Source organism: Pseudophryne corroboree (assembly GCF_028390025.1).
Source record: "Pseudophryne corroboree isolate aPseCor3 chromosome 3 unlocalized genomic scaffold, aPseCor3.hap2 SUPER_3_unloc_18, whole genome shotgun sequence".
Lineage (NCBI taxonomy): Eukaryota > Metazoa > Chordata > Amphibia > Anura > Myobatrachidae > Pseudophryne > Pseudophryne corroboree.
The window spans coordinates 392,061-419,855 of record NW_026967506.1 but is presented as its reverse complement, the minus strand read 5'-3'; the positions used below and the strand labels follow the sequence as shown (position 1 = coordinate 419,855).

Genomic DNA, 27,795 nt, shown 5'->3' with positions numbered 1-27,795 from the left:
CTTGCTCAGTCACTACAGCAATCTCTTATCCTACACCCTCCTCTGTCAGTACAAACTAATGAGGGAGATGTATACTCCTGCTCTCCCCCTCACATCATGTCACTGTGTGTTACCAGCCCAGAGATCTGACCAGTCTCCTCCCCACACTCTCTGGTGTATCTCATACATCAGGAGCCATCAGCCCCTATTATACTCCTGTTCTCCCCCTCACATCATGTCACTGTGTCACCAGCCCAGATATCTGACTAGTCTCCTCCCCACACTCTCTGGTGTATCTCATACATCAGGAGCCATCAGCCCCTATTATACTCCTGCTCTCCTCCTCACATCATGTTACTGTGTTACCAGCCCAGAGATCTGACCAGTCTCCTCCTCACACTCTCTGGTGTATCTCATACATCAGGAGCCATCAGCCCCTATTATACTCCTGCTCTCCCCCTCACATCATGTCACTGTGTGTTACCAGCACAGAGATCTGACCAGTCTCCTCCCCACACTCTCTGGTGTATCTCATACATCAGGAGACATCAGCCCCTATTATACTCCTCTCCCCCTCCCATCATGTCACTGTGTTACCAGCCCAGAGATCTGACCAGACTCCTCCCCACACTCTCTGGTGTATCTCATACATCAGGAGCCATCAGCCCCTATTATACTCCTGCTCTCCCCCTCACATCATGTCACTGTATGTTACCAGCCCAGAGATCTGACCAGACTCCTCCCCACACTCTCTGGTGTATCTCATACATCAGGAGCCATCAGTCCCTATTATACTCCTGCTCTCCCCCTCACATCATGTCACTGTGTTACCAGCCCAGAGGTCTGACCATTCTCCTCCCCACACTCTCTGGTGCATCTTATACATCAGGAGCCATCAACCCCTATTATACTCCTGCTCTCCCCCTCACATCATGTCACTGTGTGTTACCAGCCCAGAGATCTGACCAGTCTCCTCCCCACACTCTCTGGTGTATCTAATACATCAGGAACCATCAGCCCCTATTATACTCCTACACTCCACCTCACATCATGTCACTGTGTTACCAGCCCAGAGATCTGACCAGTCTCCTCCCCACACTCTCTGGTGTATCTCATACATCAGCAGCCATCAGCCCCTATTATACTCCTGCTCTCCCCCTCACATCATGTTACTGTGTGTTACCAGCCCAGAGATCTGACTAGTCTCCTCCACACACTCTCTGGTGTATCTCATACATCAGGAGCCATCATCTCCTATTATACTCCTGCTCTCCGCCTCACATCATGTCACTGTGTGTTACCAGCCCAGAGATCTGACCAGTCTCCTCCCACACTCTCTGGTGTATTTCATACATCAGGAGCCATCAGCTCCTATTATACTCCTGCTCTCCCCCTCACATCATGTCACTGTGTGTTACCAGCCCAGAGATCTGACCAGTCTCCTCCCCACACTGCACAGTGTTCCTGGCGCTGCAATTGTCGGATTCAAAAGCAGCTCTCTCAGGGGTATTAGGTCATTTACCCCAATATAGACAAAAAAAAAAAAATACAATATGAGAGTGCGCTTATTAAATCCGATGTAGATTTTATTTTATATAATAATAAAAACTTTTAATTATATACATATAATTCTATATGCTTTAATACCAGCCGGCCGGCTTTATACACACTTGCTTACAATAAAATTGCTTAATATAAAATTGGAACACAATTTCTAAGTATTTAAATTTTCATTAGGCTGAGTTTTTATCCACAGCTCCAATCTATCTGCATGAGTCCAAAAGATAATTGTCAGCTTGTTATACCAATTATATCAATTAGCAGACTCTTGTTCAGATTTCTGATACCAAGTGATCAGTTTAGTGTTAATCCAAACCATCGCCTTCCTCACAGCTGAACAGTCCGTTTAAGGCAGTTCATATTACTTTGTTACAACTGTAACTGTTTGAGATTAATATGTATCAGGTTGAAATTAGTGTACCGTACAGATGCTTCTGTTATCCAGCTTGCAAGCATGCATGCGACGTCCCTCCTGGTTAGTGTTTCTCGTCACTGTCCGTTAGCTCTGGAGGGGGATCACTTCATAAGTCGCTCTCCATTTTTTCTCCCGGCAGCTAGCCGTATGGCTGGAATAATTCCTCGTCAGCTTGACTGGAGAATGAAGGATCTGTCGGCAAAGAAGGCATGCACAACCCCGTGCCTTCAGGGTGTAGGTAGATGCCGGCCAGTGGATAAGCAGGATTGCTGCTGTCTGTATGAGAGTGTTTGACAGACGCGTTTCCCCGCCTACTCGAGAGCATCGGCGGCTTCCTCAGTGCCACACTCTCTGGTGTATCTCATACATCAGCAGCCATCAGCCCCTATTATACTCCTGCTCTCCCCTCACATCATGTCACTGTGTGTTACCAGCCCAGATCTCTGACCAGTCTCCTCCCCACACTGTCTGGTGTATCTCATACATCTGGAGCCATCAGCCCCTATAATATTCCTGCTCTCCCCCTCACATCATGTCACTGTGTGTTACCAGCCCAGAGATCAGACCAGTCTCCTCCCCACACTCTCTGGTGTATCTCATACATCAGGAGCCATCAGTCCCTATTATACTCCTGCTCTCCTCACATCATGTCACTGTGTGTTACCAGCCCAGAGATCTGACCAGTCTCCTCCCCACACTCTCTGGTGTATCTAATACATCAGGAACCATCAGCCCCTATTATACTCCTGCTCTCCCCCTCACATCATGTGTGTTACCAGCCCAGAGATCTGACCAGTCTCCTCCCCACACTCTCTGGTGTATCTCATACATCAGGAGACATCAGCCCCTATTATACTCCTGCTCTCCCCCTCACATCATGTCACTGTGTGTTACCAGCCCAGATCTCTGACCAGTCTCCTCCCCACACTGTCTGGTGTATCTCATACATCAGGAGACATCAGCCCCTATTATACTCCTGCTCTCCCCCTCACATCATGTCACTGTGTGTTACCAGTCCAGAGATCTGACCAGTCTCCTCCCCACACTCTCTGGTGTATCTCATACATCAGCAGCCATCAGCCCCTATTATACTCCTCCTCTCCCCCTCACATCATGTCACTGTGTTACCAGCCCAGAGATCTGACCAGTCTCCTCCCCACACTCTCTGGTGTATCTCATACATCAGCAGCCATCAGCCCCTATTATACTCCTGCTCTCCCCCTCACATCATGTCACTGTGTGTTACCAGCCCAGAGATCTGACCAGTCTCCTCCCCACACTCTCTGGTGTATCTCATACATCAGGAGACATCAGCCCCTATTATACTCCTGCTCTCCCCTCACATCATGTCACTGTGTGTTACCAGCCCAGATCTCTGACCAGTCTCCTCCCCACACTCTCTGGTGTATCTCATACATCAGCAGCCATCAGCCCCTATTATACTCCTGCTCTCCCCCTCACATCATGTCACTGTGTGTTACCAGCCCAGAGATCTGACCAGTCTCCTCCCCACACTCTCTGGTGTATCTCATACATCAGGAGCCATCAGTCCCTATTATACTCCTGCTCTCCTCACATCATGTCACTGTGTGTTACCAGCCCAGAGATCTGACCAGTCTACTCCCCACACTCTCTGGTGTATCTAATACATCAGGAACCATCAGCCCCTATTATACTCCTGCTCTCCCCCTCACATCATGTCACTGTGTGTTACCAGCCCAGAGATCTGACCAGTCTCCTCCCCACACTCTCTGGTGTATCTCATACATCAGGAGACATCAGCCCCTATTATACTCCTGCTCTCCCCTCACATCATGTCACTGTGTGTTACCAGCCCAGAGATCTGACCAGTCTCCTCCCCACACTCTCTGGTGTATCTCATACATCAGGAGACATCAGCCCCTATTATACTCCTGCTCTCCCCTCACATCATGTCACTGTGTGTTACCAGCCCAGATCTCTGACCAGTCTCCTCCCCACACTGTCTGGTGTATCTCATACATCAGGAGACATCAGCCCCTATTATACTCCTGCTCTCCCCCTCACATCATGTCACTGTGTGTTACCAGCCCAGAGATCTGACCAGTCTCCTCCCCACAATCTCTGGTGTATCTCATACATCAGGAGACATCAGCCCTTATTATACTCCTGCTCTCCCCTCACATCATGTCACTGTGTGTTACCAGCCCAGATCTCTGACCAGTCTCCTCCCCACACTGTCTGGTGTATCTCATACATCTGGAGCCATCAGCCCCTATAATATTCCTGCTCTCCCCCTCACATCATGTCACTGTGTGTTACCAGCCCAGATCTCTGACCAGTCTCCTCCCCACACCGTCTGGTGTATCTCATACATCTGGAGCCATCAGCCCCTATAATATTCCTGCTCTCCCCCTCACATCATGTCACTGTGTGTTACCAGCCCAGAGATCTGACCAGTCTCCTCCCCACACTCTCTGGTGTATCTCATACATCAGGAGACATCAGCCCCTATTATACTCCTGCTCTCCCCTCACATCATGTCACTGTGTGTTACCAGCCCAGAGATCTGACCAGTCTCCTCCCCACACTGTCTGGTGTATCTCATACATCAGGAGACATCAGCCCCTATTATACTCCTGCTCTCCCCCTCACATCATGTCACTGTGTGTTTCCAGCCCAGAGATCTGACCAGTCTCCTCCCCATACTCTCTGGTGTATCTCATCCATCAGGAGCCATCAGCCCCTATTATACTCCTGCTCTCCCCCTCACATCATGTCACTGTGTTACCAGCCCAGAGATCAGACCAGTCTCCTCCCCACACTCTCTGGTGTATCTCATACATCAGGAGCCATCAGCCCCTATTACACTCCTGCTCTCCATCTCACATCATGTCACTGTGTGTTACCAGCCCAGAGATCTGACCAGTCTCCTCCCCACACTCTCTGGTGTATCTCATACATCAGCAGCCATCAGCCCCTATTATACACCTGTTCTCCCCCTCACATCATGTCACTGTGTGTTACCAGCCCAGAGATCTGACCAGTCTCCTCCCTACACTCTCTGGTGTATCTAATACATCAGGAACCATCAGCCCCTATTATACTCCTGCTCTCCCCCTCACATCATGTCACTGTGTGTTACCAGCCCAGAGATCTGACCAGTCTCCTCCCCACACTCTCTGGTGTATCTCATACATCAGGAGACATCAGCCCCTATTATACTCCTGCTCTCCCCTCACATCATGTCACTGTGTGTTACCAGCCCAGATCTCTGACCAGTCTCCGCCCCACACTGTCTGGTGTATCTCATACATCTGGAGCCATCAGCCCCTATAATATTCCTGCTCTCCCCTCACATCATGTCACTGTGTGTTACCAGCCCAGAGATCTGACCAGTCTCCTCCCCACACTCTCTGGTGTATCTAATACATCAGGAACCATCAGCCCCTATTATACTCCTACACTCCACCTCACATCATGTCACTGTGTTACCAGCCCAGAGATCTGACCAGTCTCCTCCCCACACTCTCTGGTGTATCTCATCCATCAGGAGCCATCAGCCCCTATTATACTCCTGCTCTCCCCCTCACATCATGTTACTGTGTGTTACCAGCCCAGAGATCTGACCAGTCTCCTCCCCACACTCTCTGGTGTATCTCATACATCAGGAGCCATCAGCCCCTATTATACTCCTGCTCCCCTCCTCACATCATGTCACTGTGTGTACCAGCCCAGATCTCTGACCAGTCTCCTCCCCAAACTGTCTGGTGTATCTCATACATCAGGAGCCATCAGCCCCTATTATACTCCTGCTCTCCTCCTCACATCATGTCACTGTGTGTTACCAGCCCAGAGATCTGACCAGTCTCCTCCCCACACTCTCTGGTGTATCTCATACATCAGGAGACATCAGCCCCTATTATACTCCTGCTCTCCCTCTCACATCATGTCACTGTGTGTTACCAGCCCAGAGATCTGACCAGTCTCCTCCCCACAATCTCTGGTGTATCTCATACATCAGGAGACATCAGCCCTTATTATACTCCTACTCTCCCCTCACATCATGTCACTGTGTGTTACCAGCCCAGATCTCTGACCAGTCTCCTCCCCACACTGTCTGGTGTATCTCATACATCTGGAGCCATCAGCCCCTATAATATTCCTGCTCTTCCCCTCACATCATGTCACTGTGTGTTACCAGCCCAGATCTCTGACCAGTCTCCTCCCCACACCGTCTGGTGTATCTCATACATCTGGAGCCATCAGCCCCTATAATATTCCTGCTCTCCCCCTCACATCATGTCACTGTGTGTTACCAGCCCAGAGATCTGACCAGTCTCCTCCCCACACTCTCTGGTGTATCTCATACATCAGGAGACATCAGCCCCTATTATACTCCTGCTCTCCCCTCACATCATGTCACTGTGTGTTACCAGCCCAGAGATCTGACCAGTCTCCTCCCCACAATCTCTGGTGTATCTCATACATCAGGAGACATCAGCCCTTATTATACTCCTGCTCTCCCCTCACATCATGTCACTGTGTGTTACCAGCCCAGATCTCTGACCAGTCTCCTCCCCACACTGTCTGGTGTATCTCATACATCTGGAGCCATCAGCCCCTATAATATACCTGCTCTCCCCCTCACATCATGTCACTGTGTGTTACCAGCCCAGATCTCTGACCAGTCTCCTCCCCACACCGTCTGGTGTATCTCATACATCTGGAGCCATCAGCCCCTATAATATTCCTGCTCTCCCCCTCACATCATGTCACTGTGTGTTACCAGCCCAGAGAACTGACCAGTCTCCTCCCCACACTCTCTGGTGTATCTCATACATCAGGAGACATCAGCCCCTATTATACTCCTGCTCTCCCCTCACATCATGTCACTGTGTGTTACCAGCCCAGAGATCTGACCAGTCTCCTCCCCACACTCTCTGGTGTATCTCATACATCAGGAGACATCAGCCCCTATTATACTCCTGCTCTCCCCCTCACATCATGTCACTGTGTGTTACCAGCCCAGAGATCTGACCAGTCTCCTCCCCACACTCTCTGGTGTATCTCATCCATCAGGAGCCATCAGCCCCTATTATACTCCTGCTCTCCCCCTCACATCATGTCACTGTGTTACCAGCCCAGAGATCTGACCAGTCTCCTCCCCACACTCTCTGGTGTATCTCATACATCAGGAGCCATCAGCCCCTATTACACTCCTGCTCTCCATCTCACATCATGTCACTGTGTGTTACCAGCCCAGAGATCTGACCAGTCTCCTCCCCACACTCTCTGGTGTATCTCATACATCAGCAGCCATCAGCCCCTATTATACTCCTGCTCTCCCCCTCACATCATGTCACTGTGTGTTACCAGCCCAGAGATCTGACCAGTCTCCTCCCCACACTCTCTGGTGTATCTAATACATCAGGAACCATCAGCCCCTATCATACTCCTGCTCTCCCCCTCACATCATGTCACTGTGTGTTACCAGCCCAGAGATCTGACCAGTCTCCTCCCCACACTCTCTGGTGTATCTCATACATCAGGAGACATCAGCCCCTATTATACTCCTGCTCTCCCCTCACATCATGTCACTGTGTGTTACCAGCCCAGATCTCTGACCAGTCTCCTCCCCACACTGTCTGGTGTATCTCATACATCTGGAGCCATCAGCCCCTATAATATTCCTGCTCTCCCCTCACATCATGTCACTGTGTGTTACCAGCCCAGAGATCTGACCAGTCTCCTCCCCACACTCTCTGGTGTATCTAATACATCAGGAACCATCAGCCCCTATTATACTCCTACACTCCACCTCACATCATGTCACTGTGTTACCAGCCCAGAGATCTGACCAGTCTCCTCCCCACACTCTCTGGTGTATCTCATCCATCAGGAGCTATCAGCCCCTATTATACTCCTGCTCTCCCCCTCACATCATGTTACTGTGTGTTACCAGCCCAGAGATCTGACCAGTCTCCTCCCCACACTCTCTGGTGTATCTCATACATCAGGAGCCATCAGCCCCTATTATACTCCTGCTCCCCTCCTCACATCATGTCACTGTGTGTACCAGCCCAGATCTCTGACCAGTCTCCTCCCCAAACTGTCTGGTGTATCTCATACATCAGGAGCCATCAGCCCCTACTATACTCCTGCTCTCCTCCTCACATCATGTCACTGTGTGTTACCAGCCCAGAGATCTGACCAGTCTCCTCCCCACACTCTCTGGTGTGTCTCATACATCAGGAGCCATCAGCCCCTATTATACTCCTGCTCTCCCCTTACATCATGTCACTGTGTGTTACCAGCCCAGAGATCTGACCAGTCTCCTCCCACACTCTCTGGTGTATCTCATACATCAGGAGACATCAGCCCCTATTATACTCCTGCTCTCCCTCTCACATCATGTCACTGTGTGTTACCAGCCCAGAGATCTGACCAGTCTCCTCCTCACACTCTCTGGTTTATCTCATACATCAGGAGCCATCAGCCCCTATTATACTCCTGCTCTCCTCCTCACATCATGTCACTGTGTGTTACCAGCCCAGAGATCTGACCAGTCTCCTCCCCACACTCTCTGGTGTATCTAATACATCAGGAGCCATCAGCCCCTATTATACTCCTGCTCTCCCACTCACATCATGTCACTGTGTGTTACCAGCCCAGAGATCTGACCAGTCTCCTCCCCACACTCTCTGGTGTATCTCATACATCAGGAGCCATCAGCCCCTATTATACTCCTGCTCTCCCCCTCACATCATGTGACTGTGTGTTACCAGCCCAAAGATCTGACCAGTCTCCTGCCCACACTCTCTGGTGTATCTCATACATCAGGAGCCATCAGCCCCTATTATACTCCTGCTCTCCCCCTCACATCATGTAACTGTGTGTTACCAGCCCAAAGATCTGACCAGTCTCCTGCCCACACTCTCTGGTGTATCTCATACATCAGGAGACATCAGCCCCTATTATACTCCTGCTCTCCCCCTCACATCATGTCACTGTGTGTTACCAGCCCAGAGATCTGACCAGTCTCCTCTCCACACTCTCTGGTATATCTCATACATCAGGAGACATCAGCCCCTATTATACTCCTGCTCTCCCCCTCACATCATGTCACTGTGTGTTACCAGCCCAGAGATCTGACCAGTCTCCTCCCCACACTCTCTGGTGTATCTCATACATCAGGAGACATCAGCCCCTATTATACTCCTGCTCTCCCCCTCACATCATGTCACTGTGTGTTACCAGCCCAGAGATCTGACCAGTCTCCTCCCCACACTCTCTGGTGTATCTCATCCATCAGGAGCCATCAGCCCCTATTATACTCCTGCTCTCCCCCTCACATCATGTCACTGTGTTACCAGCCCAGAGATCTGACCAGTCTCCTCCCCACACTCTCTGGTGTATCTCATACATCAGGAGCCATCAGCCCCTATTACACTCCTGCTCTCCATCTCACATCATGTCACTGTGTGTTACCAGCCCAGAGATCTGACCAGTCTCCTCCCCACACTCTCTGGTGTATCTCATACATCAGCAGCCATCAGCCCCTATTATACTCCTGCTCTCCCCCTCACATCATGTCACTGTGTGTTACCAGCCCAGAGATCTGACCAGTCTCCTCCCCACACTCTCTGGTGTATCTAATACATCAGGAACCATCAGCCCCTATCATACTCCTGCTCTCCCCCTCACATCATGTCACTGTGTGTTACCAGCCCAGAGATCTGACCAGTCTCCTCCCCACACTCTCTGGTGTATCTCATACATCAGGAGACATCAGCCCCTATTATACTCCTGCTCTCCCCTCACATCATGTCACTGTGTGTTACCAGCCCAGATCTCTGACCAGTCTCCTCCCCACACTGTCTGGTGTATCTCATACATCTGGAGCCATCAGCCCCTATAATATTCCTGCTCTCCCCTCACATCATGTCACTGTGTGTTACCAGCCCAGAGATCTGACCAGTCTCCTCCCCACACTCTCTGGTGTATCTAATACATCAGGAACCATCAGCCCCTATTATACTCCTACACTCCACCTCACATCATGTCACTGTGTTACCAGCCCAGAGATCTGACCAGTCTCCTCCCCACACTCTCTGGTGTATCTCATCCATCAGGAGCTATCAGCCCCTATTATACTCCTGCTCTCCCCCTCACATCATGTTACTGTGTGTTACCAGCCCAGAGATCTGACCAGTCTCCTCCCCACACTCTCTGGTGTATCTCATACATCAGGAGCCATCAGCCCCTATTATACTCCTGCTCCCCTCCTCACATCATGTCACTGTGTGTACCAGCCCAGATCTCTGACCAGTCTCCTCCCCAAACTGTCTGTTGTATCTCATACATCAGGAGCCATCAGCCCCTACTATACTCCTGCTCTCCTCCTCACATCATGTCACTGTGTGTTACCAGCCCAGAGATCTGACCAGTCTCCTCCCCACACTCTCTGGTGTGTCTCATACATCAGGAGCCATCAGCCCCTATTATACTCCTGCTCTCCCCTTACATCATGTCACTGTGTGTTACCAGCCCAGAGATCTGACCAGTCTCCTCCCACACTCTCTGGTGTATCTCATACATCAGGAGACATCAGCCCCTATTATACTCCTGCTCTCCCTCTCACATCATGTCACTGTGTGTTACCAGCCCAGAGATCTGACCAGTCTCCTCCTCACACTCTCTGGTGTATCTCATCCATCAGGAGCCATCAGCCCCTATTATACTCCTGCTCTCCCCCTCACATCATGTCACTGTGTTACCAGCCCAGAGATCTGACCAGTCTCCTCCCCACACTCTCTGGTGTATCTCATACATCAGGAGCCATCAGCCCCTATTACACTCCTGCTCTCCATCTCACATCATGTCACTGTGTGTTACCAGCCCAGAGATCTGACCAGTCTCCTCCCCACACTCTCTGGTGTATCTCATACATCAGCAGCCATCAGCCCCTATTATACTCCTGCTCTCCCCCTCACATCATGTCACTGTGTGTTACCAGCCCAGAGATCTGACCAGTCTCCTCCCCACACTCTCTGGTGTATCTAATACATCAGGAACCATCAGCCCCTATCATACTCCTGCTCTCCCCCTCACATCATGTCACTGTGTGTTACCAGCCCAGAGATCTGACCAGTCTCCTCCCCACACTCTCTGGTGTATCTCATACATCAGGAGACATCAGCCCCTATTATACTCCTGCTCTCCCCTCACATCATGTCACTGTGTGTTACCAGCCCAGATCTCTGACCAGTCTCCTCCCCACACTGTCTGGTGTATCTCATACATCTGGAGCCATCAGCCCCTATAATATTCCTGCTCTCCCCTCACATCATGTCACTGTGTGTTACCAGCCCAGAGATCTGACCAGTCTCCTCCCCACACTCTCTGGTGTATCTAATACATCAGGAACCATCAGCCCCTATTATACTCCTACACTCCACCTCACATCATGTCACTGTGTTACCAGCCCAGAGATCTGACCAGTCTCCTCCCCACACTCTCTGGTGTATCTCATCCATCAGGAGCTATCAGCCCCTATTATACTCCTGCTCTCCCCCTCACATCATGTTACTGTGTGTTACCAGCCCAGAGATCTGACCAGTCTCCTCCCCACACTCTCTGGTGTATCTCATACATCAGGAGCCATCAGCCCCTATTATACTCCTGCTCCCCTCCTCACATCATGTCACTGTGTGTACCAGCCCAGATCTCTGACCAGTCTCCTCCCCAAACTGTCTGGTGTATCTCATACATCAGGAGCCATCAGCCCCTACTATACTCCTGCTCTCCTCCTCACATCATGTCACTGTGTGTTACCAGCCCAGAGATCTGACCAGTCTCCTCCCCACACTCTCTGGTGTGTCTCATACATCAGGAGCCATCAGCCCCTATTATACTCCTGCTCTCCCCTTACATCATGTCACTGTGTGTTACCAGCCCAGAGATCTGACCAGTCTCCTCCCACACTCTCTGGTGTATCTCATACATCAGGAGACATCAGCCCCTATTATACTCCTGCTCTCCCTCTCACATCATGTCACTGTGTGTTACCAGCCCAGAGATCTGACCAGTCTCCTCCTCACACTCTCTGGTTTATCTCATACATCAGGAGCCATCAGCCCCTATTATACTCCTGCTCTCCTCCTCACATCATGTCACTGTGTGTTACCAGCCCAGAGATCTGACCAGTCTCCTCCCCACACTCTCTGGTGTATCTAATACATCAGGAGCCATCAGCCCCTATTATACTCCTGCTCTCCCACTCACATCATGTCACTGTGTGTTACCAGCCCAGAGATCTGACCAGTCTCCTCCCCACACTCTCTGGTGTATCTCATACATCAGGAGCCATCAGCCCCTATTATACTCCTGCTCTCCCCCTCACATCATGTGACTGTGTGTTACCAGCCCAAAGATCTGACCAGTCTCCTGCCCACACTCTCTGGTGTATCTCATACATCAGGAGCCATCAGCCCCTATTATACTCCTGCTCTCCCCCTCACATCATGTAACTGTGTGTTACCAGCCCAAAGATCTGACCAGTCTCCTGCCCACACTCTCTGGTGTATCTCATACATCAGGAGACATCAGCCCCTATTATACTCCTGCTCTCCCCCTCACATCATGTCACTGTGTGTTACCAGCCCAGAGATCTGACCAGTCTCCTCTCCACACTCTCTGGTATATCTCATACATCAGGAGACATCAGCCCCTATTATACTCCTGCTCTCCCCCTCACATCATGTCACTGTGTGTTACCAGCCCAGAGATCTGACCAGTCTCCTCCCCACACTCTCTGGTGTATCTCATACATCAGGAGACATCAGCCCCTATTATACTCCTGCTCTCCCCTCACATCATGTCACTGTGTGTTACCAGCCCAGATCTCTGACCAGTCTCCTCCCCACACTGTCTGGTGTATCTCATACATCTGGAGCCATCTGCCCTTATAATATTCCTGCTCTCCCCCTCACATCATGTCACTGTGTGTTACCAGCCAAGAGATCTGACCAGTCTCCTCCCCACACTCTCTGGTGTATCTCATACATCAGGAGCCATCAGTCCCTATTATACTCCTGCTCTCCTCACATCATGTCACTGTGTGTTACCAGCCCAGAGATCTGACCAGTCTCCTCCCCACACTCTCTGGTGTATCTCATACATCAGGAGACATCAGCCCCTATTATACTCCTGCTCTCCCCTCACATCATGTCACTGTGTGTTACCAGCCCAGAGATCTGACCAGTCTCCTCCCCACACTCTCTGGTGTATCTCATACATCAGGAGACATCAGCCCCTATTATACTCCTGCTCTCCCCTCACATCATGTCACTGAGTGTTACCAGCCCAAATCTCTGACCAGTCTCCTCCCCACACTCTCTGGTGTATCTCATACATCAGGTGCCATCAGCCCCTATTATACTCCTGCTCCCCCCTCACATCATGTCACTGTGTGTTACCAGCCCAGAGATCTGACCAGTCTCCTCCCCACACTCTCTGGTGTATCTCATACATCAGGAGACATCAGCCCCTATTATACTCCTGCTCTCCCCCTCACATCATGTCACTGTGTTACCAGCCCAGAGATCTGACCAGTCTCCTCCCCACACTCTCTGGTGTATCTCATACATCAGGAGCCATCAGCCCCTATTACACTCCTGCTCTCCATCTCACATCATGTCACTGTGTGTTACCAGCCCAGAGATCTGACCAGTCTCCTCCCCACACTCTCTGGTGTATCTCATACATCAGCAGCCATCAGCCCCTATTATACTCCTGCTCTCCCCCTCACATCATGTCACTGTGTGTTACCAGCCCAGAGATCTGACCAGTCTCCTCCCCACACTCTCTGGTGTATCTAATACATCAGGAACCATCAGCCCCTATCATACTCCTGCTCTCCCCCTCACATCATGTCACTGTGTGTTACCAGCCCAGAGATCTGACCAGTCTCCTCCCCACACTCTCTGGTGTATCTCATACATCAGGAGACATCAGCCCCTATTATACTCCTGCTCTCCCCTCACATCATGTCACTGTGTGTTACCAGCCCAGATCTCTGACCAGTCTCCTCCCCACACTGTCTGGTGTATCTCATACATCTGGAGCCATCAGCCCCTATAATATTCCTGCTCTCCCCTCACATCATGTCACTGTGTGTTACCAGCCCAGAGATCTGACCAGTCTCCTCCCCACACTCTCTGGTGTATCTAATACATCAGGAACCATCAGCCCCTATTATACTCCTACACTCCACCTCACATCATGTCACTGTGTTACCAGCCCAGAGATCTGACCAGTCTCCTCCCCACACTCTCTGGTGTATCTCATCCATCAGGAGCTATCAGCCCCTATTATACTCCTGCTCTCCCCCTCACATCATGTTACTGTGTGTTACCAGCCCAGAGATCTGACCAGTCTCCTCCCCACACTCTCTGGTGTATCTCATACATCAGGAGCCATCAGCCCCTATTATACTCCTGCTCCCCTCCTCACATCATGTCACTGTGTGTACCAGCCCAGATCTCTGACCAGTCTCCTCCCCAAACTGTCTGGTGTATCTCATACATCAGGAGCCATCAGCCCCTACTATACTCCTGCTCTCCTCCTCACATCATGTCACTGTGTGTTACCAGCCCAGAGATCTGACCAGTCTCCTCCCCACACTCTCTGGTGTGTCTCATACATCAGGAGCCATCAGCCCCTATTATACTCCTGCTCTCCCCTTACATCATGTCACTGTGTGTTACCAGCCCAGAGATCTGACCAGTCTCCTCCCACACTCTCTGGTGTATCTCATACATCAGGAGACATCAGCCCCTATTATACTCCTGCTCTCCCTCTCACATCATGTCACTGTGTGTTACCAGCCCAGAGATCTGACCAGTCTCCTCCTCACACTCTCTGGTTTATCTCATACATCAGGAGCCATCAGCCCCTATTATACTCCTGCTCTCCTCCTCACATCATGTCACTGTGTGTTACCAGCCCAGAGATCTGACCAGTCTCCTCCCCACACTCTCTGGTGTATCTCATACATCAGGAGACATCAAACCCTATTATACTCCTGCTCTCCCCCTCACATCATGTCACTGTGTGTTACCAGCCCAGAGATCTGACCAGTCTCCTCCCCACACTCTCTGGTGTATCTCATACATCAGGAGACATCAGCCCTTATTATACTCCTGCTCTCCCCTCACATCATGTCACTGTGTGTTACCAGCCCAGATCTCTGACCAGTCTCCTCCCCACACTCTCTGGTGTATCTCATACATCTGGAGCCATCAGCCCCTATAATATTCCAGCTCTCCCCCTCACATCATGTCACTGTGTGTTACCAGCCCAGAGATCTGACCAGTCTCCTCCCCACACTCTCTGGTGTATCTCATACATCAGGAGACGTCAGCCCCTATTATACTCCTGCTCTCCCCTCACATCATGTCACTGTGTGTTACCAGCCCAGAGATCTGACCAGTCTCCTCCCCACACTCTCTGGTTTATCTCATACATCAGGAGACATCAGCCCCTATTATACTCCTGCTCTCCCCTCACATCATGTCACTGTGTGTTACCAGCCCAGATCTCTGACCAGTCTCCTCCCCACACTGTCTGGTGTATCTCATACATCAGGAGACATCAGCCCCTATTATACTCCTGCTCTCCCCCTCACATCATGTCACTGTGTGTTACCAGCCCAGAGATCTGACCAGTTTCCTCCCCACACTCTCTGGTGTATCTCATCCATCAGGAGCCATCAGCCCCTATTATACTCCTGCTCTCCCCCTCACATCATGTCACTGTGTTACCAGCCCAGAGATCTGACCAGTCTCCTCCCCACACTTCCTGGTGTATCTCATACATCAGGAGCTATCAGCCCCTATTACACTCCTGCTCTCCATCTCACATCATGTCACTATGTGTTACCAGCCCAGAGATCTGACCAGGCTCCTCCCCACACTCTCTGGTGTATCTCATACATCAGCAGCCATCAGCCCCTATTATACTCCTGCTCTCCTCCTCACATCATGTCACTGTGTGTTACCAGCCCAGAGATCTGACCAGTCTCTTCCCCACACTCTCTGGTGTATCTCATACATCAGGAGCCATCAGCCCCTATTATACTCCTGCTCTCCTCCTCACATCATGTCACTGTGTGTTACCAGCCCAGAGATCTGACCAGTCTCTTCCCCACACTCTCTGGTGTATCTCATACATCTGGAGCCATCAGCCCCTATAATATTCCTGCTCTCCCCCTCACATCATGTCACTGTGTGTTACCAGCCAAGAGATCTGACCAGTCTCCTCCCCACACTCTCTGGTGTATCTAATACATCAGGAACCATCAGCCCCTATTATACTCCTGCACTCCACCTCACATCATGTCACTGTGTTACCAGCCCAGAGATCTGACCAGTCTCCTCCCCACACTCTCTAGTGTATCTCATCCATCAGGAGCCATCAGCCCCTATTATACTCCTGCTCTCCTCCTCACATCATGTTACTGTGTGTTACCAGCCCAGAGATCTGACCAGTCTCCTCCCCACACTCTCTGGTGTATCTCATACATCAGGAGCCATCAGCCCCTATTATACTCCTGCTCCCCTCCTCACATCATGTCACTGTGTGTACCAGCCCAGATCTCTGACCAGTCTCCTCCCCACACTGTCTGGTGTATCTCATACATCAGGAGCCATCAGCCCCTATTATACTCCTGCTCTCCTCCTCACATCATGTCACTGTGTGTTACCAGCCCAGAGATCTGACCAGTCTCCTCCCCACACTCTCTGGTGTGTCTCATACATCAGGAGCCATCAGCCCCTATTATACTCCTGCTCTCCCCTCACATCATGTCACTGTGTGTTACCAGCCCAGAGATCTGACCAGTCTCATCCCACACTCTCTGGTGTATCTCATACATCAGGAGACATCAGCCCCTATTATACTCCTGCTCTCCCTCTCACATCATGTCACTGTGTGTTACCAGCCCAGAGATCTGACCAGTCTTCTCCTCACACTCTCTGGTGTATCTCATACATCAGGAGCCATCAGCCCCTATTATACTCCTGCTCTCCTCCTCACATCATGTCACTGTGTGTTACCAGCCCAGAGATCTGACCAGTCTCCTCCCCACACTCTCTGGTGTATCTCATACATCAGGAGCCATCAGCACCTATTGTACTCCTGCTCTTCCCTCACATCATGTCACTGTGTGTTACCAGCCCAGAGATCTGACCAGTCTCCTCCCCACACTCTCTGGTGTATCTCATACATCAGGAGCCATCAGCCCCTATTATACTCCTGCTCTCCCCCTCACATCATGTCACTGTGTGTTACCAACCCAAAGATCTGACCAGTCTCCTCCCCACACTCTCTGGTGTATCTCATACATCAGGAGACATCAGCCCCTATTATACTCCTGCTCTCCCCCTCACATCATGTCACTGTGTGTTACCAGCCCAGAGATCTGACCAGTCTCCTCTCCACACTCTCTGGTGTATCTCATACATCAGGAGACATCAGCCCCTATTATACTCCAGCTCTCCCCCTCACATCATGTCACTGTGTGTTACCAGCCCAGAGATCTGACCAGTCTCCTCCCCACACTCTCTGGTGTATCTCATACATCAGCAGCCATCAGCTCCTATTATACTCCTGCTCTCCCCCTCACATCATGTCACTGTGTGTTACCAGCCCAGAGATCTGACCAGTCTCCTCCCCACACTCTCTCTGGTGTATCTCATACATCAGGAGACATCAGCCCCTATTATACTCCTGCTCTCCCCCTCACATCATGTCACTGTGTTACCAGCCCAGAGATCTGACCAGTCTCCTCCCCACACTCTCTCTGGTGCTTCATTCCGCTTGCCCCTCTGTCGGCATTCTGACAGTCAAGATTCTGGCATCTGTATTTTGACCATATGGGATTCCGACCGTTGAGATTCCGTACCCAATCCAGCTTGCTTATCTTCGGCTTCGTCCTTTCGTCCACAGGGCAAGACCAAAGGTCAGACCTTTTCAAGACTATCTCACACAGTCACAGCCCCCAAAACCAAGCGGGCCTAGGCAGCTAGACTTCCAACTACCAAGCCAGAGGATAAATACTCTGGCCTGGGGTCTCAGAGAGACCCCAGGGTGGGAAACCAACTTCTTCAGTTCACCCACGCATGGTATCAAATCACACCAGACGCCTGGGTATAAGAAGTGGTCTCTCACGGGTAAGTTCTCTCCTTCCTTTGCCACTCTATTGAAAGACCCTAGCAAAGCTCAGGTGCTGAAGGGAGTCATTCTCTCCTTGCTACAGTCAGGTGTCATTATCCCTGTTCCACGGTCTCAGCAGTGCCAGGGGTTCTATTCCACACTCTTTTTGGTTCAGAAACAAAATGTGTCATACCGTTCCATTCTCAATCTGAAGTTACTTAACAAAAACCTCAAGATACTCAAATTCCATATGGAGACTCTCCGTTCCATTGTCCCAAGTAACTTGGGAATTATATGGTCTCCCTGGACATACAGGATGTGTACCTACATGTACCTATAGCACCCTGTCATCAACAGTATCTCCACTTTTCTGTCCTAGGTCAGCATTTGTAATTCCAGGCCACACCCTTCAGGCTGCCCAAAGCTCCCAGTGTCTCTCCTTCCCAGAGTACTTTGCAAGTTCAAGGAGGACAGTGGCACACTACTCCTCATGACTCTGGCATGGTCCAGACGTCATTGGTTCACAAATCTTCAGTGTGTCTCTCCATAGACGAGCCCTTCCCTATGCCTCTCTGTCCAGACCTGCTCTCGCAGGGGCCCTGCCTCCATCCAGACCTGCCTCGCTTGTCTTTGACGGCTTGGCTCTTGAGACATTCCTCCTAAGGAAAAAAAGCTTTTCCGGTGTGGTGGTTCAAACTATGCTTCAGGCTCAGAAACCAGCCTCAGCTCGCATATATTACTGTATATGGCACTCCTACTTCTGTGGTGTGCTCATTGTAACTACGATCCCAAAGTTCTTAGGATCCCTAGGCTTAGCCTTCTTTTAGGCGGGCCTAGCCTTGGGTCTTCGCCTGGCTTCTTTGAAGGTCCAGGTCTCGGCCTTGTCCATTTGGTTCCAGCACAGACTGGCTCCCTAACCAGATATGCGTACCTTCCTCCAGGGGGTACTCCATATACAGCCTCCATTTCTCCGTCTGGTTGCTCCATGGGATCTGTCCTTGTTTCTTCGGGCCTTACAGTGGACTCCTTTTGAACCATTGGAAACAGTGGACCTCAAGTGGTTAACTGCCAAGACTCTCGTTCTACTGGCCATTGCTTCAGGCCGAAGAGTCTCTGACTTGGGAGCTCTCTCCTGTCGCTCCCCCTTTTTGATATTTCACCAGGATCGGGTAGTCCTTCGGACTAAACTTGGATACCTACCTAAGCTAGTGTCTAAATGCCATATCAACAAACTCATTGTGGTACCTGCCTTCCAGGAGCCTGGTCTATCACAAGAGGAAGCCTCGTTGGATGTGGTCCGTGCTCCCAAGATCTACGTTGACCAAACTAGTTTTGTTCGGAAAACGGATTCCCTATTCATCTTCTATGGATTCCACAAGTGGGGCTGGCCAGCCAATAAGCAAATGTTGGCACGTTAGCTCCGCATGATCATCTCACAGGCTTACATGCAGGCTGATCTTCCTGTTCCAAGTACAGTTTCTGCTCACTCTACTCGCTCTGTGGGTTCTTTGTGGGCAGCACGCTGTGGAGCATCTGCTGAACAATTATGCAAGGCTGCTACATGGTCTTCTGCCCACACGTTTCTTTGGTTCTATGTCTTTGATATGTTTGCCTTTCAGGATGCAACCTTTGGCCGCAATGTCCTCTATTTAGCATAGGAGCGTTCCCTCCCTACTGCTTTGGGACATCCCAAGGTTATCCCTGTGGAGACCTTGGACCCCGAAGAAATGAAAGAGTTATGGTAAAACTTACCTTCGTTAACTTTTTCTTCGAGGTCCATGGGATCCACAAGGCACCCACCCTGACGCACCTAGGTTCAGTGGGTTACTTTTACGGTCACCAGTTCCCAGCTCTGCTCTATGAGAGTGTGTTTTCCTGTGTGTACCATTCTTCTTTCTCTCCTCTCTTCAGCTCCTGCTTTGGGCTTGTTACGCCTGAGCATGGGGATGCGGTATGAGGGGAGAGGAGCCCAGTGCATCCTGGTAGGCTCACAAGCTTATTCTGGGTCTCAGCAGGCACTAAAGTGTTAACTTACTCCCACCCCCACCCCCACTTACACCTCCCACCTCCCCTATTTCAGTTTTCCCTATGTGCCTATGGAGTTAGGCACATCTAGTTTTGGCTCCTACTTTAGTTTGTTTAGATGATTATTTTTTACTTTCCTTTTCTCACGACCTCAGCACCTGTTTATAGGTCTCAGGAAGCTCAGAGCGGGTCACCTTAGAGAAGACCTGCTGTGCACAGATATCCCCTGCACAGTCCTGCGTTCAGGTCACGGTTCCTCTTTTCTGGTCCCAGGACCTCTGGAGACCTTGCTGGACGCTCCGACAGCTCCATGATCCTTCCAGATGGGTTGTCTTTCCACCTATGTCCTTGTTGGCAAAGGTGATTCAGAAAGTTCAGCAAGAAGGTCTTCTGGTGATTTTCACCACTCCAGGGGCAGGTTTGCTACTCGCCCCTGCTGGGTCTGCCAAGGGGTGTGCTTTCAATCCAGTTTGTCTCGGCTGGCGGATCTTGAGAGCACGTGGATTTTTGAAGCCTCTGGTCTCTACCATGCTGCAAGCTGGGAAATCAGTCACCTCCAGGATCTACCATCAGGTCTGGTGCATTTACTTTCTATGGTGTGAGCGACATCATCTTCTGGTGAATATCCTTCACCTATCCCGGTTCTTGTGCTGGCTGCATTAGGGGCTGTCAAATGATCTTCACCTTTTCTCACTTAATAGCATGGTGTCTGCCATTTCTGTTCTTTTCAATTATGTCTAATAGTTATACCGGAGCTTCAAGCCTTCCTACAGGGGGTGCTTCGCTTACATCCACCGTATATTCAGGCTATCCTACCATGAGATTTAAATTTGGTCCTGAAGCACCTTCAGAAATCTCCCTTTGAGCCTCTTCAGGTGATCGAGCTCCGATACCTTACCTTGAAGGTTTCCTCTTGGCCATAGCGACTGGCCGAGCTATTGCCCAGTGGGTTACAGCAGCAATTTGCCAAGTCTTCTAATGTATCTGTCCACTGACACTCCGGACCCACTTCCCTTGTGCAGTCCGGGCCTCTTGGGCGGTTCAGGCATGTTGCTTCGGTGGTAACGATGTGCAAAGCAGCAACCTGATCTTATTTGTATTATACCTGTGTGCAGGAGCCCAGACACCTCGTCTCCACTCCTGTGTGACCTCCTCACTGACCAGCTTGTGTGATGAATAGACATGGGAGGGTATAACGATGGGGAAGTGACCTCTACTGGTGAGGGAGAGATCTGCACTGAAGGTCAGAGAGTGGATGTGCTTCTGGAGTGCAGGTGCTTACTAGGCATTGCGGTGCCGTCAGTGGTGAGAATCCGTGGCGCAGGACGCTGTGTGAGCTGGTATCCTAGACCAGGGGACACAGAACCACGGCCAGTGTGTAGCAGCAGGAGACCGCAGGCATCTGTAATCCTAAACTACTGTGGAGACTTAGTAAGTAAGATACCATCCTGGCTCGTAATTGTTAATGTTATTGTGTACTGTGTGTGTATATTTACAATAAAGAGCATTTGCCACTTTATCAAACTGTTTACCTGAGTGATCAGAGAATCTGTATCCTCACAATACCTTCACCACGTTTTACTGTTATCACAGTTTTGGTCACACTGTTGAGGGTTTTGGTTGTTATGCTTTGTGTGCAACCTTCTCGGATGATCCCACCAAACGTTAGGCTGTCTTTGGGAAGCCCCAGTGTCGGCTCTTCCAGTGTCCCCCCAATGGATTATGAGGAAAGAATTTTATAGTGAGTACATCTCATTTTTATGGTTAAAGACAATGTTTCATATGTTCAACAAGAGACATATTTGCTTTTTGTGAACACTTTCTTACAATTGTAACTGTGCAAATGAAACAACTGAACATCTTGAACCCATAGAGTAAAATATTTGACTCCATTTACCTGTATCTTATTTCCAGCAGATAAACACAACAGGAATATCTCAGAGGAACATTTATCTCCAGCGTTCGAAACAGAAGATAACAAAAACATCATACGAGATTCTTCAGACGAAATCTCCATAACCCTAAATATACATCCAGTACATCGCAGTTCCAATATATCATCTGATCCCTCTAATCACGAGGAAGCTTCTAGCAGTAACTTGGATTCTGTTACCCATAGTACAACTCATACTGGTGATACAGTCTTCTCCTGTTCTGAATGTGGGAAATGTTTTAAACATGAGTCAGTTTTAATTAGACATCAGAGAACCCACAAAAGTAAGAAAATATTTACATGTTCTGAGTGTGGGAAATGTTTCCCATATAGATCACATTTGAAAAAACACTGGAGAATTCACACAGGCGAGAAACCATTTTCATGTACTGAGTGTGGGAAATGTTTTACTCGGAAATCAGATCTTGTTATACATCAGAGAAGTCACACAGGTGAGAAGCCATTTCCTTGTTCTGAGTGTGGCAAATGTTTTACACAGAAACCATACCTTGTTGAACATCTGAGAATTCACACAGGTGAAAAACCGTTTCTATGTTCTGAGTGTGGGAAATGTTTTACACGGAAATCAGATCTCGTTGAACATCAGAGAATTCACACAGGTGAAAAACCATTTCCATGTTCTGAATGTGGAAAAAGTTTTACACAGAAATCATATCTTGTTAGACATCAGAGAATTCACACACTTGAGAAGCTATTTCCATGTTCAAATTGTGGGAAATGTTATACAAAGGAAGCATATCTTGTTGAACATCAGGGAATACACACAGGTGAGAAACCATTTCTATGTTCTGAATGTGGAAAATGTTTTACATATAGATCAGGTTTCAATAAACATTGGAGAATTCACACAGGTGAGAAACCATTTACATGCTCTGAGTGTGGGAAATGTTTTACACGAAAAACCTATCTTGTTGATCATCAGAGAACTCACACAGGTGAGAAACCATTTCCGTGCTCCGAGTGTGGGAAATGTTTTACACACAAAACACATCTCCTTGAACATCAAAAAATTCATAGAGGTGAGAAACCATTTCTATGTTCTAAGTGTGGGAAATGTTTTACACAAAAAACACATCTTTTTGAACACGAGAGAAGTCACACAGGTGAGAAACCATTTCCATGTGCTGAATGTGGGAAATGGTTTACTCGAAAGGCATATCTTGTTGAACATCAGAGAACTCACACAGGTGAGAAGCCATTTTCTTGTTCTGAGTGTGAGAAATGTTTTACTCAGAAATCTTATCTTGTTGCACATCAGAGAAGTCACACAGGTGAGAAGCCATTTCCATGTTCTGAGTGTGGGAAATGTTTTTCACAAAAATCAGATCTTGTTACACATCAGAGACGTCACACAGGTGAGAAACCATTTCCGTGCTCTGAGTGTGGGAAATGTTTTACACATAAATCAGATCTTGTTATTCATCAGAGAATACACACAGGGGAGAAACCATTTTCATGTTCTGAGTGTGGGAAATGTTTTACATACAAATCAACTCTTATTACACACAAGAGAAGTCACATTGGTGACAAAGCTGTTTCCTTGAGCTGATGGGCATCAAACATGGTCGAAGAAATTGATATAATTGCTAATATTTTGAAAGTCATTATTTAAAGATAAACATGAATTAATTTACAGAGTGTTTGCTCAAAGCTTTATGTCCATCACTCACTTATTGAGGGTAATTGAAAATTCCAGTCACGTTACTAGAATGTAATTACCAGCCATAGACATATAAAGTATGTCATAAACAGAAGACTGCAACAGATCACTAATGTGTGGAACTTATTATATCTGTAGGTCGCTTATTTGATCAGGTTTCAACATCATTCAGACATCCTAGTTACATAGGGTCCACAAGTCATTTAGAATCCCAGCAATGGGCTGGAGAGGTAATGGGGCACTATTATGTTTGGTCATACTCCCTAATTAAAGGTATAATTAGTTCTGTAATACGTTATTGGTGCTTCATAATAAAATATAATAAGTACCACCCTGCATTTAGTATTTTAAGACTAATAGCCTAATTAGTGTATGCTGTTATTTGGTAGCTCAACATCCATGAGAAGTCTTCCCATGTAATCACCAGTGACATCACTGAGAGTGCAGCCAATCTAGTCACTAGGAGCCAGTGGCATCACTGAGAGTGCAGCCTATCCACTCACTAGGAGCCAGTGACATCACTGAGAGTGCAGCCTATCCACTCACTAGGAGCCAGTGACATCACTGAGAGTGCAGCCTATATAGTCACTAGGAGCCAGTGACATCACTGAGAGTGCAGCCTATCTAGTCACTAGGAACCAGTGATATCACTGAGAGTGCAGCCTATATAGTCACTAGGAGCCAGTGACATCACTGAGAGTGCAGCCTATCCAGTCACTAGGAGCCAGTGACATCACTGAGAGTGCAGCCTATCCAGTGACTAGGGGCTTGTGACATCACTGAGAGTGCAGCCTATCCCTTCACTAGGAGACAGTGACATCACTGAGAGTGCAGCCTATCCAATCACTTGTAGCCAGTGGCATCACTGAGGGTGCAGCCTATCCAGTCACTAGGAGCCAGTGACATCACTGAGAGTGCAGCCTATCCAGTGACTAGGGGCTTGTGACATCACTGAGAGTGCAGCCTATCCCTTCACTAGGAGACAGTGACATCACTGAGAGTGCAGCATATCCAGTCACTAGGAATCAGTGACATCACTGAGAGTGCAGCCTATCCAGTGACTAGGGGCTTGTGACATCACTGCAGCCTATCCAGTCACTAGGAGCCAGTGACATCACTGAGAGTGCAGCCTATCCAGTCACTAGGAGCCAGTGACATCACTGAGAGTGCAGCCTATCCAATCACTAGGAGCCAGTGACATCACGGAGAGTGCAGCCTATCCAGTCACTAGGAAGCAGTGACATCACGGAGAGTGCCGCCTATTCAGTCACTAGGAACCAGTGACATCACAGAGTGCAGCCTATCCAGTCACTAGGAACCGGTGACATCACTGAGAGTGCAGCCTATACAGTCACTAGGAGCCAGTGACATCACTGAGAATGCAGCCTATCCAGTCACTAGGAACCAATGACATCACTGAGAGTGCAGCCTATCCAGTGACTAGTGGCTTGTGACATCACTGAGAGTGCAGCCTATCCCTTCAGTAGGACAGTGACATCACTGAGAGTGCAGCATATCCAGTCACTAGGAACCAGTGACATCACTGAGAGTTCAGCCTATCCAGTAACTAGGGGCTTGTGACATCAGTGAAGTCTATCCAGTCAATAGGAGCCAGTGACATCACTGAGAGTGTAGCCTATCCAGTCACTAGGAACCAGTGACATCACGGAGAGTGCCGCCTATCCAGTCACTAGGAACCAGTGACATCACAGAGTGCAGCCTATCCAGTCACTAGGAACCGGTGACATCACTGAGAATGCAGCCTATCCAGTGATTACGGGCTTGTGACATCACTGAGAGTGCAGCCTATCCAGTCACTAGGAGACAGTGACATCACTGAGAGTGCAGCCTATCCAGTCACTAGGAACCAGTGACATCACTGAGAATGCAGCCTATCCAGTGACTAGGGGCTTGTGACATCACTGCAGTCTATCCAGTCACTAGGAGCCAGTGACATCACTGAGAGTGCAGCCTATCCAATCACTAGGAGCCAGTGACATTACTGAGAGTGCAGCCTATCCAATCACTAGGAGCCAGTGACATCACTGAGAGTGCAGCCTATCCAGTCACTAGGAACCAGTGACATCACTGAGCGTGCAGCCTATCCAGTCACTAGGAACCAGTGACATCACTGGGAGTGCAGCCTATCCAGTCACTAGGAGCCAGTGGAATCACTGAGAGTGCAGCCTATCCAATCACTAGGAGCCAGTGACATCACAGAGTGCATCCTATCCAGTCACTAGGAACCAGTGACATCACTGAGAGTGCAGCCTATCCAGTCACTAGGAACCAGTGACATCACTGAGAGTGCAGCTTATTCAGTGACTAGGAGCCAGTGACATCACTGAGAGTGCGGTCTATCCAGTCACTAGGAGACAGTGACATCACTGAGAGGGCAGCATATCCAGTGACTAGGGGATTGTGACATCACTGCAGCCTATCCAGTCACTAGGCTAAAGAATTCCACCCAAATGACTGCCTGTGTTGTGTGTCAGGATAGTTGTGATGTAATTGATGTGATGTCAGAATTTAATGCCCTGAAACTCAATAAAAATTATTGTTTTAAAAAAGAATATAATGTCATTCTCTACACTTGCTATTCATCCTATGACCCATGTTTTATAATGACTCCGATAGATTGTATAGTGTGTTAAATATCTAAGTGCATAAGGAATATCATTTATTTTATTCATACTCGCATATTTCATAGGTATACAGCTATACCTATCATATAATATACCCTAACCCTCCTACCATTTTGTTTTCTAGGTGACCTTTACACAGACATTGGTTCACTAATCAGATACGTGTACTTTAACAGAGTTTAGCAGACTCATTGTGTGTAATAGAATTGGAATAAGGGTAATTAGCTTCTAGCTGGTACCTTGTCCTAATATGAGCATATCATTGTACTCCAAGATGCATGAAATCTGTGGGAGTGTTATAAGAATTGGGTGTTACTGAATATTATAAAACCAGTGTATCACCATGTTTTTCTCTGTTGATGTCTTTGACCCGGGCTGAGAGGATGTGGCCTCTCAGCCTGTATATGGGCGTGGTCTTTTTAATAAATAATTGTTTTTATAAACCTGACTTCAATTCAATCTTTTACTTAGTTGCAACAAGGAAAGCACAATGGTTAAATAACATTTGGTATTCAACAAGTGACTAATGGAATATTATGTAAGGTTGTTTGATTTTAATCTGTCTCTGTTGTCTACTTTCTTTATAGTGAAGAAGTACATGAAATAACAATACGTTGTGTGTGTGTGTGTGTGTGTGTGTGTGTGTGTGTGTGTGTGTGTGTGTGTGTGTACACTGCTCAAAAAAATAAAGGGAACACTTAAACAACACAATGTAACTCCAAGTCAATCACACTTCTGTGAAATCAAACTGTCCACTTAGGAAGCAACACTGATTGACAATAAATTTCACATGCTGTTGTGCAAATGGAATAGACAACAGGTGGAAATTATAGGCAATTAGCAAGACACCCCCAATAAAGGAGTTGTTCTGCAGGTGGTGACCACAGACCCCTTCTCAGCTCCTGTGCTTTCTGGCTGATGTTTTGGTCACTTTTGAAAGCTGGTGGTGCTTTCACTCTAGTGGTAGCATGAGACGGAGTCTACAACCCACACAAGTGGCTCAGGTAGTGCAGCTCATCCAGGATGGCACATCAATGCGAGCTGTGGCAAGAAGGTTTGCTGTGTCTGTCAGCGTAGTGTCCAGAGCATGGAGGTGCTACCAGGAGACAGGCCAGTACATCAGGAGACGTGGAGGAGGCCGTAGGAGGGCAACAACCCAGCAGCAGGACCGCTACTTCCGCCTTTGTGCAAGGAGGAACAGGAGGAGCACTGCCAGAGCCCTGCAAAATGACCTCCAGCAAGCAACAAATGTGCATGTGTCTACTCAAACGATCAGAAACAGACTCCATGAGGGTGGTATGATGGCCCGACGTCCACAGGTGGGGGTTGTGCTTACAGCCCAACACCGTGCAGGACGTTT

The 27,795-nt window shown here is 48.9% G+C and overlaps 2 protein-coding genes across 3 annotated transcripts in view; both read left to right on the top strand.

Moving 5' to 3' along the window:
* LOC134983559 (oocyte zinc finger protein XlCOF6-like) overlaps nucleotides 1–26,878 on the top strand; it is a 58,966-nt gene extending 32,088 nt beyond the window's left edge. The window contains exon 6 of one of the 2 annotated variants that reach the window (XM_063949214.1): nucleotides 22,094–26,878. In XM_063949214.1, coding sequence (XP_063805284.1) covers nucleotides 22,094–23,679 — 1,586 coding nt within the window. In that variant the 3' untranslated portion in view covers nucleotides 23,680–26,878. Of the gene's footprint in view, nucleotides 1–22,090 lie in introns of both variants that reach the window. The other variant, XM_063949213.1, reaches the window with a different exon arrangement.
* The window catches only part of LOC134983565 (lactase/phlorizin hydrolase-like), a 744,668-nt gene that overhangs the window by 373,768 nt on the left and 343,105 nt on the right, over nucleotides 1–27,795 (top strand). The gene's annotated exons all lie outside the window — the stretch shown is intronic.